The sequence below is a fragment of the Eptatretus burgeri genome, chromosome 5 (genome assembly GCF_056783735.1).
Source record: "Eptatretus burgeri isolate ZD-2024b chromosome 5, Ebu_testis_v1, whole genome shotgun sequence".
NCBI lineage: Eukaryota > Metazoa > Chordata > Myxini > Myxiniformes > Myxinidae > Eptatretus > Eptatretus burgeri.
Window position 1 is genome coordinate 11,799,525 of NC_140965.1, and position 15,063 is coordinate 11,814,587.

Here is a 15,063-nt window from a genome sequence, read left to right on the forward strand (position 1 = left end):
CTAATAAGACACCACCAATAAGACACCAATCGTGTGGTGACACGAAACACTTAAGCTCACAGGTTCCCTACTTTGTTACAACGAGATGCCTCCTACACATCCATGGACCAAGCAACTCCAAACAATGCTGTATTCCCGATTAAATTCTCACATCTACCCTTACACCATAATAATCCAATATTCAATGGTTGCTCGGTAAGACGCGGTAATGCAGTGACGAGGGAGTGCAGAACAACACATGGAAAAATCCATAAAAATGACAGCTTCTGTACATCAATAAAAGCTGAATTCAGTGGTAAGAAAAATGTATGTACGGTACTGAGTAATATGCATTGAAGTTGCCAGGTAGGGTGTCCATGATTTACTGGTAGTACATGTATAACTCGAAGGGCACTCGGTGGAGCTCGTACACTTCTGCCGCACAATGTCTGATACAGTAAAGCATACAGGCCCAACAAATTTTTGAAGAAAAATTATATCTATCTATAATTCCAGCAATCTCTGTGTGTGTGCGTGTGTGGGTCTGTGACCACTGGTCCGATCTAATTGAAAGTTTCCAGGTATATTGCTGGGGCCCTGAGGATGTGCCTTTTCAAGGCTTGATATTAATCGGACAAGTGCTTCCCAAGTTATGGCCATTTATTTACCAAACCAATGACAAGACACGTTGCGTGGGCGTGGCCGATGGGGAAGGGAAGCTCAGCTGCGTTCCCCATTACGGGTTACAACGTACGGACTTCCGGAGAGTGATGACTTCGTGTATTCCAATAATTTCTCGATTTCTTATGCGCATTTATAGATAAACACAATGCCGCAAGTTATGATCGTTTTCATGAGAAGGTGCATAAATTTCGGTAACATCAGTGCTGGTATGCTCCGAACCAGGAAGTAATTTTTTTCTCTCTTCTCTTCTCTTTTTGTTTTTCCTTGCGATGACATTGCAAAAAGGCAAAATACGTTGGTGCTAATTGAATAATTGGCCATTAAAACCTAAATTGCGAATCATCGTAACTGTGATATGCGAACTTCCACGCCATGCACGTACGGGCACACGAGAGTGAAGAAACGGCCTGTGTGGTTGTTGTTTGTTGCTCGCGGTTGGAATATTTATTTATTTATTTTTTACCGGCACGTACTAGTATATATAAAATCGTTCTTTGGCACAATCTCCCAACAAATTTTTGAAAATTTTATACAGTGGGGAGAACAAGTATTTGATACACTGCCGATTTTGCAGGTTTTCCCACTTACAAAGCACGTAGAGGTCTGTAATTTTTATCAGAGGTACACTTCAACTGTGAAAGACGGAATCTAAAACAAAAATCGTGAAAATCACATTGTATGATTTTTAAATAATTAATTTGCATTTTATTGCATGAAATAAGTATTTGATACATCAGAAAAACAGAACTTAATATTTGGTACAGAAACCTTTGTTTGCAATTACAGAGATCAGACGTTTCCTGAAGTTCTTAACCAGGTTTGCACAGACTGCAGCAGGGATTTTGGCCCACTCCTCCATACAGATATTCTCCAGATCCTTCAGGTTTCGGGGCTGTCGCTGGGCAACACAGACTTTCAGCTCCCTCCAAAGATTTTCTGTTAGGTTCAGGTCTGGAGACTGGCTAGGCCACTCCAGGACCTTGAGATGCTTCTTACGGAGCCACTCCTTAGTTGCCCTGGCTGTGTGCTTTGGGCCGTTGTAAAGCTGGAAGACCCAGCCACGCCCCATCTTCAATGCTCTTGTTGAGGGAAGGAGGTTGTTGGCCAAGATCTCGTGATACATGGCCCCATCCATCCTCCCCTCAATACGGTGCAGTCCTCCTGTCCCCTTTGCAGAAAAGCATCCCCAAAGAATGATGTTTCCACCTCCATGCTTCACGGTTGGGATGGTGTTCTTGGGGTTGTACTCATCCTTCTTCTTCCTCCAAACACGGCGAGTGGAGTTTAAACCAAAAAGCTTGATTTTGGTCTCATCAGACCACATGACCTTCTCCCATTCCTCCTCTGGATCATCCAGATGGTTATTGGCAAACTTCAGACAGGCCTGGACATGCGCTGGCTTGAGCAGAGGGACCTTGCATGCGCTGTAGGATTTTAATCCATGACGGCATAGTGTGTTACTTATGGTTTTCTTTGATACTGTGGTCCCAGCTCTCTTCAGGTCATTGACCAGGTCCTGCCATGTAGTTCTGGGCTCATCCCTCACCTTTCTCATGATCATTGAGGCTCCACGAGGTGAGATCTTGCATGGAGCCCCAGACCGAGGGAGATTGACTGTTATCTTGAACTTCTTCCATTTTCTAATAATTGCGCCAACAGTTGCCTTCTCACCAAGCTGTTTGCCTATTGTCTTGCAGCCATCCCAGCCTTGTGCAAATCTACAATTTTGTCCCTGATGTCCTTATACAGCTCTCTCTCTCTCTCTCTCTAGTCTTGCCCATTGTGGAGAGGTTGGATTCAGATTGAATGAGGGTGGACAGCTGTCTTTTATGCAGATAACAAGTTCAAACAGGTGCAGTTAATACAGGTAATGAGTGGAGAATGGGAGGGCTTCTTAAAGACAAAACTAACAGGTCTGTGAGAGCCGGAATTCTTACTGGTTGGAAGGTGATCAAATACTTATTTCATGCAATAAAATGCAAATTAATTATTTTTAAAAAAAATCACACAATGTGATTTTCAGGATTTTTGTTTTAGATTCCGTCTTTCACAGTTGAAGTGTACCTATGATAAAAATTACAGACCTCTACGTGCTTTGTAAGTGGGAAAACCTGCAAAATCGGCAGTGTATCAAATACTTGTTCTCCCCACTGTGTATGTGTATGTATGTATGTATTGTTGCGGATTCGCGCCCGCCGGCGTGCGGACGGCCACGTAACTCGAATCGCGGCACGTCGCCCACCGGACGGACAATCCAGTCGTGACCCTCTCGGACTAACGCCGGGAACTAGTCACGGGTGGACCTTTCGGTCTCACCACGATCGTGCCAATCGGCCCCCGCGTGGGATAGGGTTGCTCGCCAAATTCGACCTACCTAAGTACCCACACGGAGGGTAGACCGGGCGATCGCACCTCGCCGCAGGTCGACTTCGGACACGGGCCACTTTAAGCGACCCGTTCCGTACTATCGGGATAACCGAGCGGTGTTATTAGTCGGCCTCGACGGTTCGATTCATTATCGGGCGTTTTAGCCCACGACCAACCCTTTACGTGAAGCAAGATGGAGATTCAATGAAAGAAAAGACGAAGCGAAGCGGGAAAACAGTTCAACATAACTCACATTTATTTCGCGATGAACGGAAAGCACACATATACAATTACACCAAAAGCACATGTAAAAGGAGAAGAAACACAATATTACACAAAAGCAAATATAAAAGAAGAAACACAATGCAGAGCTATCCGACTACCGAGCACACGGCAACACTTATACAATTTTACTTCACAGACGGCGCCGACAACACGTATACCCAAAGCAAAAGAAAAGAACCACCCTCCAGGATGAGGCGGGCCTGGGGCCGAGACCGTGTCGGGCCTACCGTCTGATGATGAGACGCAAAGTGGCGGTGGCGCCTCAACTCCGCGGGCCTCGCGGACAGTGTCTGGTAGGGGGTGGGAAAGGGGCCCCCTTGTCGCACTATCTCAGCGCGGGGGGGGAAACAGGAGGGGGGTTGTTGATGCTCGGGGGATGGCGGATATCACCATCTCGGGTCCCGCGACGAGCGTCTCCTCCTCGACCTCGGTCGCGTTGCTGGCCTCTCCCTCTGCAGCTCCCGGCATCGACGCGAGCACCCCCTCGTCCACCTTCGCCGCCGCCACCTCTCCACAGCTCCGTCTAATAGCCCTCTCCGTCTCCTCTCTTGGCTCGTCCCAACTCTTCACTCTTGACTTCTCCCCTCCCAACTGAACTGTTTGGCGAGCGCGGCCGTTTATATCCCCCGTGGCCTCGCTCCCCCACCTTTGACCCTTTACCTCCGACCCTTCACCTCCAACTGGCTCCCCATTGGACCGAGGAAAAGTGGGCGTGAATGCTTTTTGATCCATGAATTTGCATATCGCGACCTCACTCCAACGCCCTGGAGGCGGGGCCAAATCGCCCCACGCTCTCCGATAGGACGGAACAGAAGTGGGCGTGAGTCGTTTTTGATCCGTTTTTTCTTCGGAAAGTCTGTGATGTCTCTGAACATGCTGCTCGGTGCGCGCCCTGCACGAGTCCAGCATCGGCGCCCACAAGTGGCGTGGGAATGACGGTGATGCGATGGTGGCGAGTTGTGACGGTAAAGGTCGTGGCTGTTGTTGTGAAGCGGCGTTGTGGTTGGTGGTTGTTGTTGTTGTTGTGAAGCGGCGTTGTGGTTGGTGGTTGTTGTTGTGAAGCGGCGTTGTGGTTGGTGGTTGTTGTTGTGATGGCTGTTGAGACGTGGTTGGTGGTGGTAGTAATGGCGGCTGGTCCAAAATAAAGATAGCAAAAGAAAAACGGCTATCCTGAAGAGTCGCAGCCCGACTGAATGACATTTATTCCCTCGAAACAACGGGTTTGGGCCTAACTACACATATACTTACAGAGATATCTCACCTAAGGGACCTGAATGGTGGTTTGTGAATTTCGTCAACCACAACACTACCCCCTCCCCTTTTTACAGACTCGTCCCGAGTCGTCAAATTTTCGTGTGCCATCATGCGTAGTTTTCCCCTAGTACATTTTACCTACGGATCCCTGAGTGCGACATTCATGGTATTCGTGTCTCCAAAATAAATAACCTGAGGGCTGAGTAACTACCTAAACAAACTCACTCACACGGACGACTTAAATAAAATTGCCGGCGCTAGGACAGACATGCCGGGGGCGCACTCATATGTACAGTACATCTTACCCTTAACTTACAAATTTTACACTAAACCATGGCCCAGGATCAATAAACTGCAAAAAGAAAGCAGTTAGCAGGGAGCCAGGCTGCTCGCATGCAGTCTCTGACTCAAACAATGCAGGTGACAGGGAACGTGGCCGGCTGCTCACACGCAGTCCAAGGCCTTCCCTTTTGAACTGAACGCAGTGAACCACAACGGTGCATGGGCTGCACAAACATAGTCTCCGTGCCAGCTCAAGTGGCACACGCAATGAACACAACGAATGGATGGATGAATGGTTTGAACTGAACGCAAACACGGTGCACGGGCCGCCACTGCAGGCCCGTGTTGTAGCTGCCAACAGGGCAGTTCTTGCAGCTTGCAAACTGTTGCTTTTACGATGATCCCGGCGCGCATGGAAATGAACAGGGGGGGGGGGCAAAGCAAAATTGAACGGGGCTGGTGAACAGGGGCAGTGGGCATGGCATGGCAAAGGTGATCAGGCAACACAGCCTGCAGAACAAGGCCGCTGCAGGCAACCACAGCCGGCAGACGAACTGGCCGGCACAGGCCTTGCAGAAAACAGCTGCAGACGATCCGGCCGGCACAGGCCTTGCAGCACAGCAGCTGCAGACGATCCAGCCGGCACAGGCCTTGCAGCAAAACAACAGCTGCCGATGAAGTGGGCCGGCCTTTGCCATGCAGCAACGTAGCCAGCAGATGAAGCTGGCCAGCCTTTGCCATTCAGTGGAGGTTGGTGGAGGGAGTGCGGTGGTGCTGGCCACTCGGAAGGCGGGCTCGGACCTACCCTACGGTCTCCCTCCCAACCTATCGCCTTTGCCTGTCACTGTCTATACCCACTCCCTTAATTTGTCAAACCCCAATTTAGCCCCAACTTATTTTTTTATTTTTACTTCCCCACTATAAACCGTCCCCTAACCCCCTGTACTGTCCTTGTTCGGCTAACCTATCCTGTCACCTAGCCTACTCCCAACCCCTACGTTCCCTTCCCGGAGGGGAATAAGGGAGAGCTAACGTCCTGTGTCGAGGCCCAACTCAAGCCTCAGAATGGCCTCCCCAGAGTTCAGCGATCTAACCCAAAGTGGGTCCAGCGGCCCACAATGAGAGCGAGGGGATGGATGGTGCAGAGGGGTACACTTCCTAATCTACCCTAACCATTAACTGTTAAACCACCCCGGGGCTTTCAACAAGCGCCTCTCGCTTAAACTATTGGTTCTAACAACCAAGATTCCCGTAGCCTGTGTTGGTGTCCTCACAATTTCGGGCCTCGCCCCCAAATTTTCTCTCCGTGCCCTCACACGGTCTCATGGCTGGGACACGTGGCTCCCTTTGGCAGGCACGACCCTCTGCCGAATCTCCGACGATGGCACCCCTGGGCACTACACTGCCTCCGAGCCTACCAGCTCCCGAACACCGGGGAGTGCCCCCCATAGCACCTCCCCTGAAACGCACACGTGGCAGGCTGGCTCCCCGGGCCCCTTTCCGAGGGTCACCCGTGCCCACAACACTGCCCACACGGCTAATGGCGCCCCGGGCCCCCGCACCAAGCAGGCGCACCCGTGCCCACTACGCTATCCCGGCCCCCCATGGGCCCTTGGCCTACCACGGCCTTCTAGCCTGGTGCCCGGGGTACCCACTCAGCGATACTCACCTTTCGCAGCCACGCTCCCAGCCCGTCAACAGGGCTCCTGCACCCCTCCAAACGGGTTTCGAGCCTACATTCACACCAACAGCAAAACGACTTCCATATTTGTTAATTTGACTAACCCACTAACTCAGTCGACACTGACCCCGGGGTCCCTTGGGCGGGAGTCACTCCTCCCCCCAATCACTCATCGCACCATGCATTCCCCATTTGCTACACACACACAGACCCGCTGGCCTCACTCACTCACCAAGCACATGCTTCCACTTCACTCACCAACTCTTCAACACACACACCGCTGAACTCTGCCATCCTCCTAACTACCTCCCCTAACTAACTCGTGCTCCCTCGTCGTCCCTTACACTATAGCACGTTCCTTTTAACACTACGTAGCTAAACTACGTCCCCTCTACACACTCACAGGTCTGTCACTGTCTCCAAATAATCCCATTTTTCCATCCTAAATCTGGCTACAATCCCTCTAACTAATCCATTCCACGGACTCCATGAGGACTTACCCCTGCCCCATGAAGTCGGTCTAACTAAGCTAACCCTTCCCCCTAACTAGTTTCCATCCTGTGCCCAGGTCAAGGGGGTCTTCCACCCCTTGCCCGGGAATCTTGTGCACCCGAAAGTGAGGCTTGCTTCTCTTATTTTTTTTTTTTTTACATGCGCAGCACCTCACAGCTCGCGCACTTTGCACCTGCCCGTGACGTCATGCAGCTGCACGTGTTCCTCGTCCCTCCTTGGACGGTACCATCCGGCAGGGATACCCCTCCTGCCGGATTCCAACCCCACGTGCAGCCATGGCGTCACCGTGCGCATAAAAAAAACACAAGCCCCACGTCTCGAGGGGTTCCCCACGCGAACACATGTGCTTTGCCCGTTGGAGCTTAACACACACGATCGCGTGGAGAACCCGTCCGGTCCAAATCCATAATCCTGCCTAAACTTTGTCCGTCCGCGGGATCGGCAAATCCACCGCGTGCGTTTCCGGACCGGGACTTCACTCTCGCAAGCGAGCACGTGGAGGCCTCGTGCGTTGCACAGCACGGACCTCGTGATCACTGCTGGGTGAACCCGGCACGGTCCCCGAAACAACTACAGCCGCTACCCGGCTTTCTTTCCTCACATGTCGCCGTCGTCGCCATTCGACCCACGCACACCTGCATGTTACGACGCTCACACTCCATTCCATCACATTCACACCGGGAGACGCGGCTGCGTGCTCCCGCATGCCAACCGACATCTCCCTCACATACCGCTCTCTCACACACACACGGTCTCCCTTGCATAAACCATACCACTCACACGTGGTGCTCCATTCACTCGCGGCCTTCCACTCACTCGTGCCTCACTACTCACACAAACCATACTACTCACACACGCGGGGGCACTCATCCGCGGTGCCTCATCCACACACCGTCCCTCACTCGCACACGCGGGGGCACTCACCCGCGGTGCCTCATCCACACTGGCCGTTTCATCCACACACACGGCCTCTTCCACACACGGTGCCTCATCCACACACAGCGTGCTGGGAAGCACGTACTCCGGCACCATCGCCACCACACCACTCACACACGGGGTCGCTTCCACACACGGGGACGCACTCACGCCTTGCACCACACACACAGGGACAACCACACTGGGGATTCGTGTCCCCACAAGGGTCTCCGGGGCCTCTATACCCCCCAAGCTTTCCGTGCACCCGTCCGCAGCACTCGTCCCCTCAACCTCGCGAAGCACGACCGAACTCACCTGGTCGTGACTCGCCTCAAGGGGGCATACTCCCTCCCCTCGTTCCTGGAGGAGGCTATCCCGCTGCTCGCACCGGGCCTCCACCCAGTCCACCAGCTCACCCCCATTGTCCTCCACTACCTCCGTGTGTGTGTGCATCACTTACCCCGTCTTCATCGTGCAGTCTTCCCTCTATCGTTCCCATCTCCCGTGTCTCTGCCAACTCTGTCACCTCTTCACCCTTTACCTCCCTTGTCTCAACTATTTTTATTTCCTTTGTCGTCACCTCGTGTCTCGTCTCACACGTTTTGGTCTCCCCATTTAATTTTTCCCTTTCGGTCACCGTCACGACCCTCGCCCAACACGCCCCCCGAATTATTTTTTCACCCGCCTTCACCGCGGGCCTGTCAGCCGTTGCACCCCCTCCCAGCTCGTTCGTTCCTACACGTGGAGTCGCCATTTTAAGCTCCCTGCTAACGGCCTTCATGCCCGCCTGCAGGCATCGGCCAATGTTCTGCGTCTCACCCCGGAGCTCTTTCATTTCTTCCTTCATTTGCTTGTTCATTCCTTTCATTTCATTTGTGTATGCATCCATTTTCGTTTTCATTTTGTTCATTTGCTTGTTCATGTTCGCTGTCATTTCCGCCAGCATGGCGCATAGCTGGGCCATGTCGGGTGCGCTTGGGTGAGCTGCTTCGGCAAAGATCGGGGGGTTTTGGCGGAGGGGGGAAGGGGAGGTGTCATACACCGCGGCCGCTGCCGCACCTATTTCGGGCTCTGGGTTCAGTTGGGCGAGTTCGTTTTCCTGTACAATCAACATTTCCTGCACGGGGATTTCGTCCTGAGCCATGGATCCTACATTACTACACATATACATTTCTAATACCCCCGGCTCCCGCTCGCCTTGAGACGCCATCTTATTTCTCGTGAAGGGTTAATTTCGCACGCTCGTAATTTGGAGGGAATCGTGGGTCGCTCCTCTCACCCCTGGACCGATTCCCGTGAATTTAGCTGGAGACAGGAGAGCCCGTTTTCCCGATCTCCGATACCAGTGCCGCGAGGAGGGCGATGGGTTTATATCGCACGACCTGACACCAGTGTTGCGGATTCGCGCTCGCCGGCGTGCGGACGGCCACGTAACTCGAATCGCGGCACGTCGCCCACCGGACGGACAATCCAGTCGTGACCCTCTCGGACTAACGCCGGGAACTAGTCACGGGTGGACCTTTCGGTCTCACCACGATCGTGCCAATTGGCCCCCGCGTGGGATAGGGTTGCTCGCCAAATTCGACCTACCTAAGTACCCACACGGAGGGTAAACCGGGCGATCGCACCTCGCCGCAGGTCGACTTCGGACACGGGCCACTTTAAGCGACCCGTTCCGTACTATCGAGATAACCGAGCGGTGTTATTCGTCGGCCTCGACGGTTCGATTAATTATCGGGCGTTTTAGCCCACGACCAACCATTTACGTGAAGCAAGATGGAGATTCAATGAAAGAAAAGACGAAGCGAAGCGGGAAAACAGTTCAACATAACTCACATTTATTTCGCGATGAACGGAAAGCACACATATACAATTACACCAAAAGCACATGTAAAATGAGAAGAAACACAATATTACACAAAAAGCAAATATAAAAGAAGAAACACAATGCAGAGCTATCCGACTACCGAGCACACGGCAACACTTATACAATTTTACTTCACAGACAGCGCCGACAACACGTATACCCAAAGCAAAAGAAAAGAACCACCCTCCAGGATGAGGCGGGCCTGGGGCCGAGACCGTGTCGGGCCTACCGTCTGATGATGAGACGCAAAGTGGCGGTGGCGCCTCAACTCCGCGGGCCTCGCGGACAGTGTCTGGTAGGGGGTGGGAAAGGGGCCCCCTTGTCGCACTATCTCAGCGCGGGGGGGAAACAGGAGGGGGGTTGTTGATGCTCGCGGGATGGCGGATATCACCCTGTCTCGGGTCCTGCGACGAGCGTCTCCTCCTCGACCTCGGTCGCGTTGCTGGCCTCTCCCTCTGCAGCTCCCGGCACCGACGCGCGCACCCCCTCGTCCGCCTTCGCCGCCGCCACCTCTCCACAGCTCCGTCTAATCGCCCTCTCCGTCTCCTCTCTTGGCTCGTCCCAACTCTTCACTCTTGACTTCTCCCCTCCCAACTGAACTGTTTGGCGAGCGCGGCCGTTTATATCCCCCGTGGCCTCGCTCCCCCACCTTTGACCCTTTACCTCCGACCCTTCACCTCCAACTGGCTCCCCATTGGACCGAGGAAAAGTGGGCGTGAATGCTTTTTGATCCATGAATTTGCATATCGCGACCTCACTCCAACGCCCTGGAGGCGGGGCCAAATCGCCCCACGCTCTCCGATAGGACGGAACAGAAGTGGGCGTGAGTCGTTTTTGATCCGTTTTTTCTTCGGAAAGTCTGTGATGTCTCTGAACACGCTGCTCGGTGCGCGCCCTGCACGAGTCCAGCATCGGCGCCCACAAGTGGCGTGGGAATGACGGTGATGCGATGGTGGCGAGTTGTGACGGTAAAGGTCGTGGCTGTTGTTGTGAAGCGGCGTTGTGGTTGGTGGTTGTTGTTGTGAAGCGGCGTTGTGGTTGGTGGTTGTTGTTGTGAAGCGGCGTTGTGGTTGGTGGTTGTTGTTGTGATGGCTGTTAAGACGTGGTTGGTGGTGGTAGTAATGGCGGCTGGTCCAAAATAAAGATAGCAAAAGAAAAACGGCTATCCTGAAGAGTCGCAGCCCGACTGAATGACATTCATTCCCTCGAAACAACGGGTTTGGGCCTAACTACACATATACTTACAGAGATATCTCACCTAAGGGACCTGAATGGTGGTTTGTGAATTTCGTCAACCACAACAGTATATATATATATATATATATATATATATATATATATATATATATATATATATATATATATATATATATATATATATATATATATATATATATATATAATTGTTCTATGGCACCATCTCGCAATGGTGAAGATTCACTTAAAGAATTAAAAAAAAAAAATCTCAGATTCGGATTTGGATCTTCACCAAAATGGAATCCATTCGTCCTCATCGCACACCCACCCTGTCCACCAAGATTTGTCCGAATCCGTTCATAACTTTTTGAGATATCGTGCACACAAATAAAAGACAAAGAGACAGACAGCCAGATGTGAAAACACACATAACCCCCTTCCACCAAAGGTGGCAGGAGGTAATGATATCATGAAATGGGCAATGAGGATTGCAATTACACAAATCACTCTATTAAGGAAGGTAAAAATCCTTAAATTAAGTAAGGCTACAAGTAGAATTTACATCTCTCTGTTGAACAAATGTGTGGACACAGCTGAGGTTGGGGGGTCCACTGATGTGCACCCACAGTTGAGGTTATGGACCCACTGCTTGGACAGGTTTTGGAATGAAAGGGTCAAAACCTCTATTTATATGAAAAATGAAACCAAGCTGATGATTCAGGTCGTAAGCAATTGACCTATCTTACAAGTTTTCCAAGCTCTACTTTTGGTAAATAACTATTGAGAGGTTTGTGATTAGGGGAGGGGGAGATGAGAGAAGTTGAGAACAGGGTGTTGTGGAATTAGGGTCACTTACAAGATCCTTTAAATGGTAATTTGTTGCATTCGGGATAGCTGTTACTGTTCAATAAATGATTGCAATTCTTTTGAGGAGCTTATTAAAAATCCAATGGACACGTGTGCATGCACGGGGAAAAGGAAAGGAAGAGGAAAAGGAAAGAAGGGGAGGGGGAAAGGAAGGGGAAAAGGAAAAGGAAAGAAGGGGAGAGGAAAAAAAGGAAAGAAGGGGAGAGGAAAAAAAAGGAAAGAAGGGGAGAGGAAAAAAAGGAAAGAAGGGGAGAGGAAAAAAAAGGAAAGAAGGGGAGAGGAAAAAAAGGAAAGAAGGGGAGAGGAAAAAAAGGAAAGAAGGGGAGAGGAAAAAAAGGAAAGAAGGGGAGAGGAAAAAAAGGAAAGAAGGGGAGAGGAAAAAAAGGAAAGAAGGGGAGGGGAAAAAAGGAAAGAAGGGGAGGGGAAAAAAGGAAAGAAGGGGAGGGGAAAAAAGGAAAGAAGGAGGGGAAAAAAAGGAAAGAAGGGGAGGGGAAAAAAGGAAAGAAGGGGAGGGGAAAAAAGGAAAGAAGGGGAGGGGAAAAAAGAAAGAAGGGGAGGGGAAAAAAGGAAAGAAGGAGGGGAAAAAAGGAAAGAAGGGGAGGGTAAAAAAAGGAAAGAAGGGGAGGGTAAAAAAGGAAAGAAGGGGAGGGTAAAAAAAGGAAAGAAGAGGAGGGGTAAAAAAAGGAAAGAAGGGGAGGGGAAAAATGAAAGAAGGGGAGGGTAAAAAAGGAAAGAAGGGGAGGGTAAAAAAGGAAAGAAGGGGAGGGTAAAAAAAGGAAAGAAGAGGAGGGTAAAAAAAAGGAAAGAAGGGGAGGGTAAAAAAAAGGAAAGAAGGGGAGGGTAAAAAAAGGAAAGAAGGGGAGGGTAAAAAAAGGAAAGAAGGGGAGGGTAAAAAAAGGAAAGAAGGGGAGGGTAAAAAAGGAAAGAAGGGGAGGGGAAAAAAGGAAAGAAGGGGAGGGGAAAAAAGGAAAGAAGGGGAGGGGAAAAAGGAAAGAAGGGGAGGGGAAAAAGGAAAGAAGGGGAGGGGAAAAAAAGGAAAAGAAGGGGAGGGGGAAAAAAGGAAAGAAGGGGAGGGGAAAGGAAAAGGGGAGGGAAAAAAGAATCCACATCACCAAAACGCCTTCTTGGTCTTCTGTTTTATCATGATTCGCACGTGGATTCTCTTGTATACGTTTTAATAACAACTGTAATAATAACAAAAGGTTATTCAACTTAAAAAAAGAAGTCACAATTCACGATGCTCAAATAAATTAAACTCGCTGTGCCAACAGCGCCTGATGTGATGAACTTGGGCTTGACAACCAAAAAATATCAACCCGAAACAGCTGTATCCATATTTCCGGTTTATAGGCGGTTTCTTCTTCTTCGCAATGCATCAGGTGCGCAATTTGAGGGTTTTGTAAAAGTGTGCACGTTGGTTTATCAATCACGACATTCGTGTGCAGAACAGCAAAAGGACACGCTCGAAAAGATCAAGTGAAAGCTTTGAAGCAAAGAAGAGGAAATCCCTCAAAACGTCCAGGTGTTGCTATCCTCTGTAAGGGGAGAGGGAGGAGGATGGGGGGGGAGGTGAGGGAGGAGGATGGGGGGGGAGGTGAGGGAGGAGGTGAGGGAGGAGGATGGGGGGGAGGTGAGGGAGGAGGATGGGGGGAGGTGAGGGAGGAGGATGGGGGGAGGTGAGGGAGGAGGATGGGGGAGGTGGGGGAGGATGGGGGGGAGGTGGGGGAGGAGGTGGGGGGAGGTGGGGGAGGGAGGTGGGGGAGGAGGTGGGGGGGAGGTGGGGGAGGAGGTGGGGGGAGGTGGGGGAGGAGGTGAGGGAGGAGGATGGGGGAGGTGAGGGAGGAGGATGGGGGGAGGTGAGGGAGGAGGATGGGGGAGGTGAGGGAGGAGGATGGGGGAGGTGAGGGAGGAGGATGGGGGGAGGTGAGGGAGGAGGATGGGGGGAGGTGAGGGAGGAGGATGGGGGAGGTGAGGGAGGAGGATGGGGGAGGTGAGGGAGGAGGAGGGGGAGGTGAGGGAGGAGGATGGGGGGGAGGTGAGGGAGGAGGATGGGGGAGGTGAGGGAGGAGGATGGGGGGAGGTGAGGGAGGAGGATGGGGGAGGTGAGGGAGGAGGATGGGGGAGGTGAGGGAGGAGGATGGGGGAGGAGAATGGGGGTTGAGGGAGGAGGATGGGGGGTGAGGGAGGAGGATGGGGGGTGAGGGAGGAGGATGGGGGTGAGGGAGGAGGATGGGGGGTGAGGGAGGAGGATGGGGGTGAGGGAGGAGGATGGGGGGTGAGGGAGGAGGATGGGGGGTGAGGGAGGAGAATGGGGGGGTGAGGGAGGAGAATGGGGGGGTGAGGGAGGAGAATGGGGGGTGAGGGAGGAGAATGGGGGGGTGAGGAGGGGAGGATTCTCCCCGCCGAATGCACGTGAAGTCCGAATGTTCCTGTTTCGAGGCGCCGATTCGCGATGAACTCCATTTAAAGAACTAACCGAACAGGTACTCGCTCTGGTTCACACAAACACAGGGTGATTCCGGACGCGCGCGGTCCCGACCCTCACGTCACAAGGACAGGGAAGCCCGTAGTCACCAGAGATAACGAACTAACCGGTTGTCGTTTGGACATTGCCGATGAATGTCCATCGTTTCCACGATCGTCCCACATGAGGCCGCTACGATGAGACAACGGCCAGGAAGATGTCGCCCAAGGAAGTCCGATCTGGGCCACCCGGACCACCGAGGCCTAGATCGCCGTGGCGGATGTGCACACGAAGTGCGGCGGCGTCGGCCGGCACGTTCCCGAGATCCCGGTCTCGAGCCCCGTTACCAAGGCGATGAGCCCGGGCTCGAGCGGCCCGGCCAATGGAACGCGCGCTCAACGGGCACAGCGATCGTGGCTCATCGGCCCATGAGGGTATTTACCCGTTCTCGCCAAATCAAAAGGCGAAAATCTTGAGCAGCCGTTGATTTCTAACTGAGGACGCGCGGACAACGGTAATTTTATTAACACGCTTTATTCATTCCTCATTCATTCCCTAATTTCATTCCCTCTTTTTTTCAGAAGCTGGTTAATATCTGCACCTGAGCAAGTCAACACATCTATAAAAAATATTTTAAAAAATAAAAATTAAAACCAGCGCCTTTTGTTGAACGTGTTCAGGCTTTTCGATTTATTACGTACGCATGGT

The 15,063-nt window shown here is 51.8% G+C and overlaps 1 protein-coding gene across 8 annotated transcripts in view; it reads right to left on the minus strand.

Annotated features, from left to right (window-relative positions):
- Positions 1-15,063, minus strand: part of LOC147025851 (histone-lysine N-methyltransferase KMT5C-like) — a 32,711-nt gene that overhangs the window by 17,095 nt on the left and 553 nt on the right. For 2 of the 8 annotated variants that reach the window (XM_085880745.1, XM_085880744.1), the window contains exon 1: positions 14,484-14,757. The exons of the other annotated variants lie outside the window; for them this stretch is intronic. In XM_085880745.1, the coding sequence (XP_085736871.1) occupies positions 14,484-14,540 (57 nt within the window). In that variant the 5' untranslated portion in view covers positions 14,541-14,757. Of the gene's footprint in view, positions 1-14,483; positions 14,758-15,063 lie in introns of those variants that run through there. 8 annotated transcript variants of the gene reach the window in all.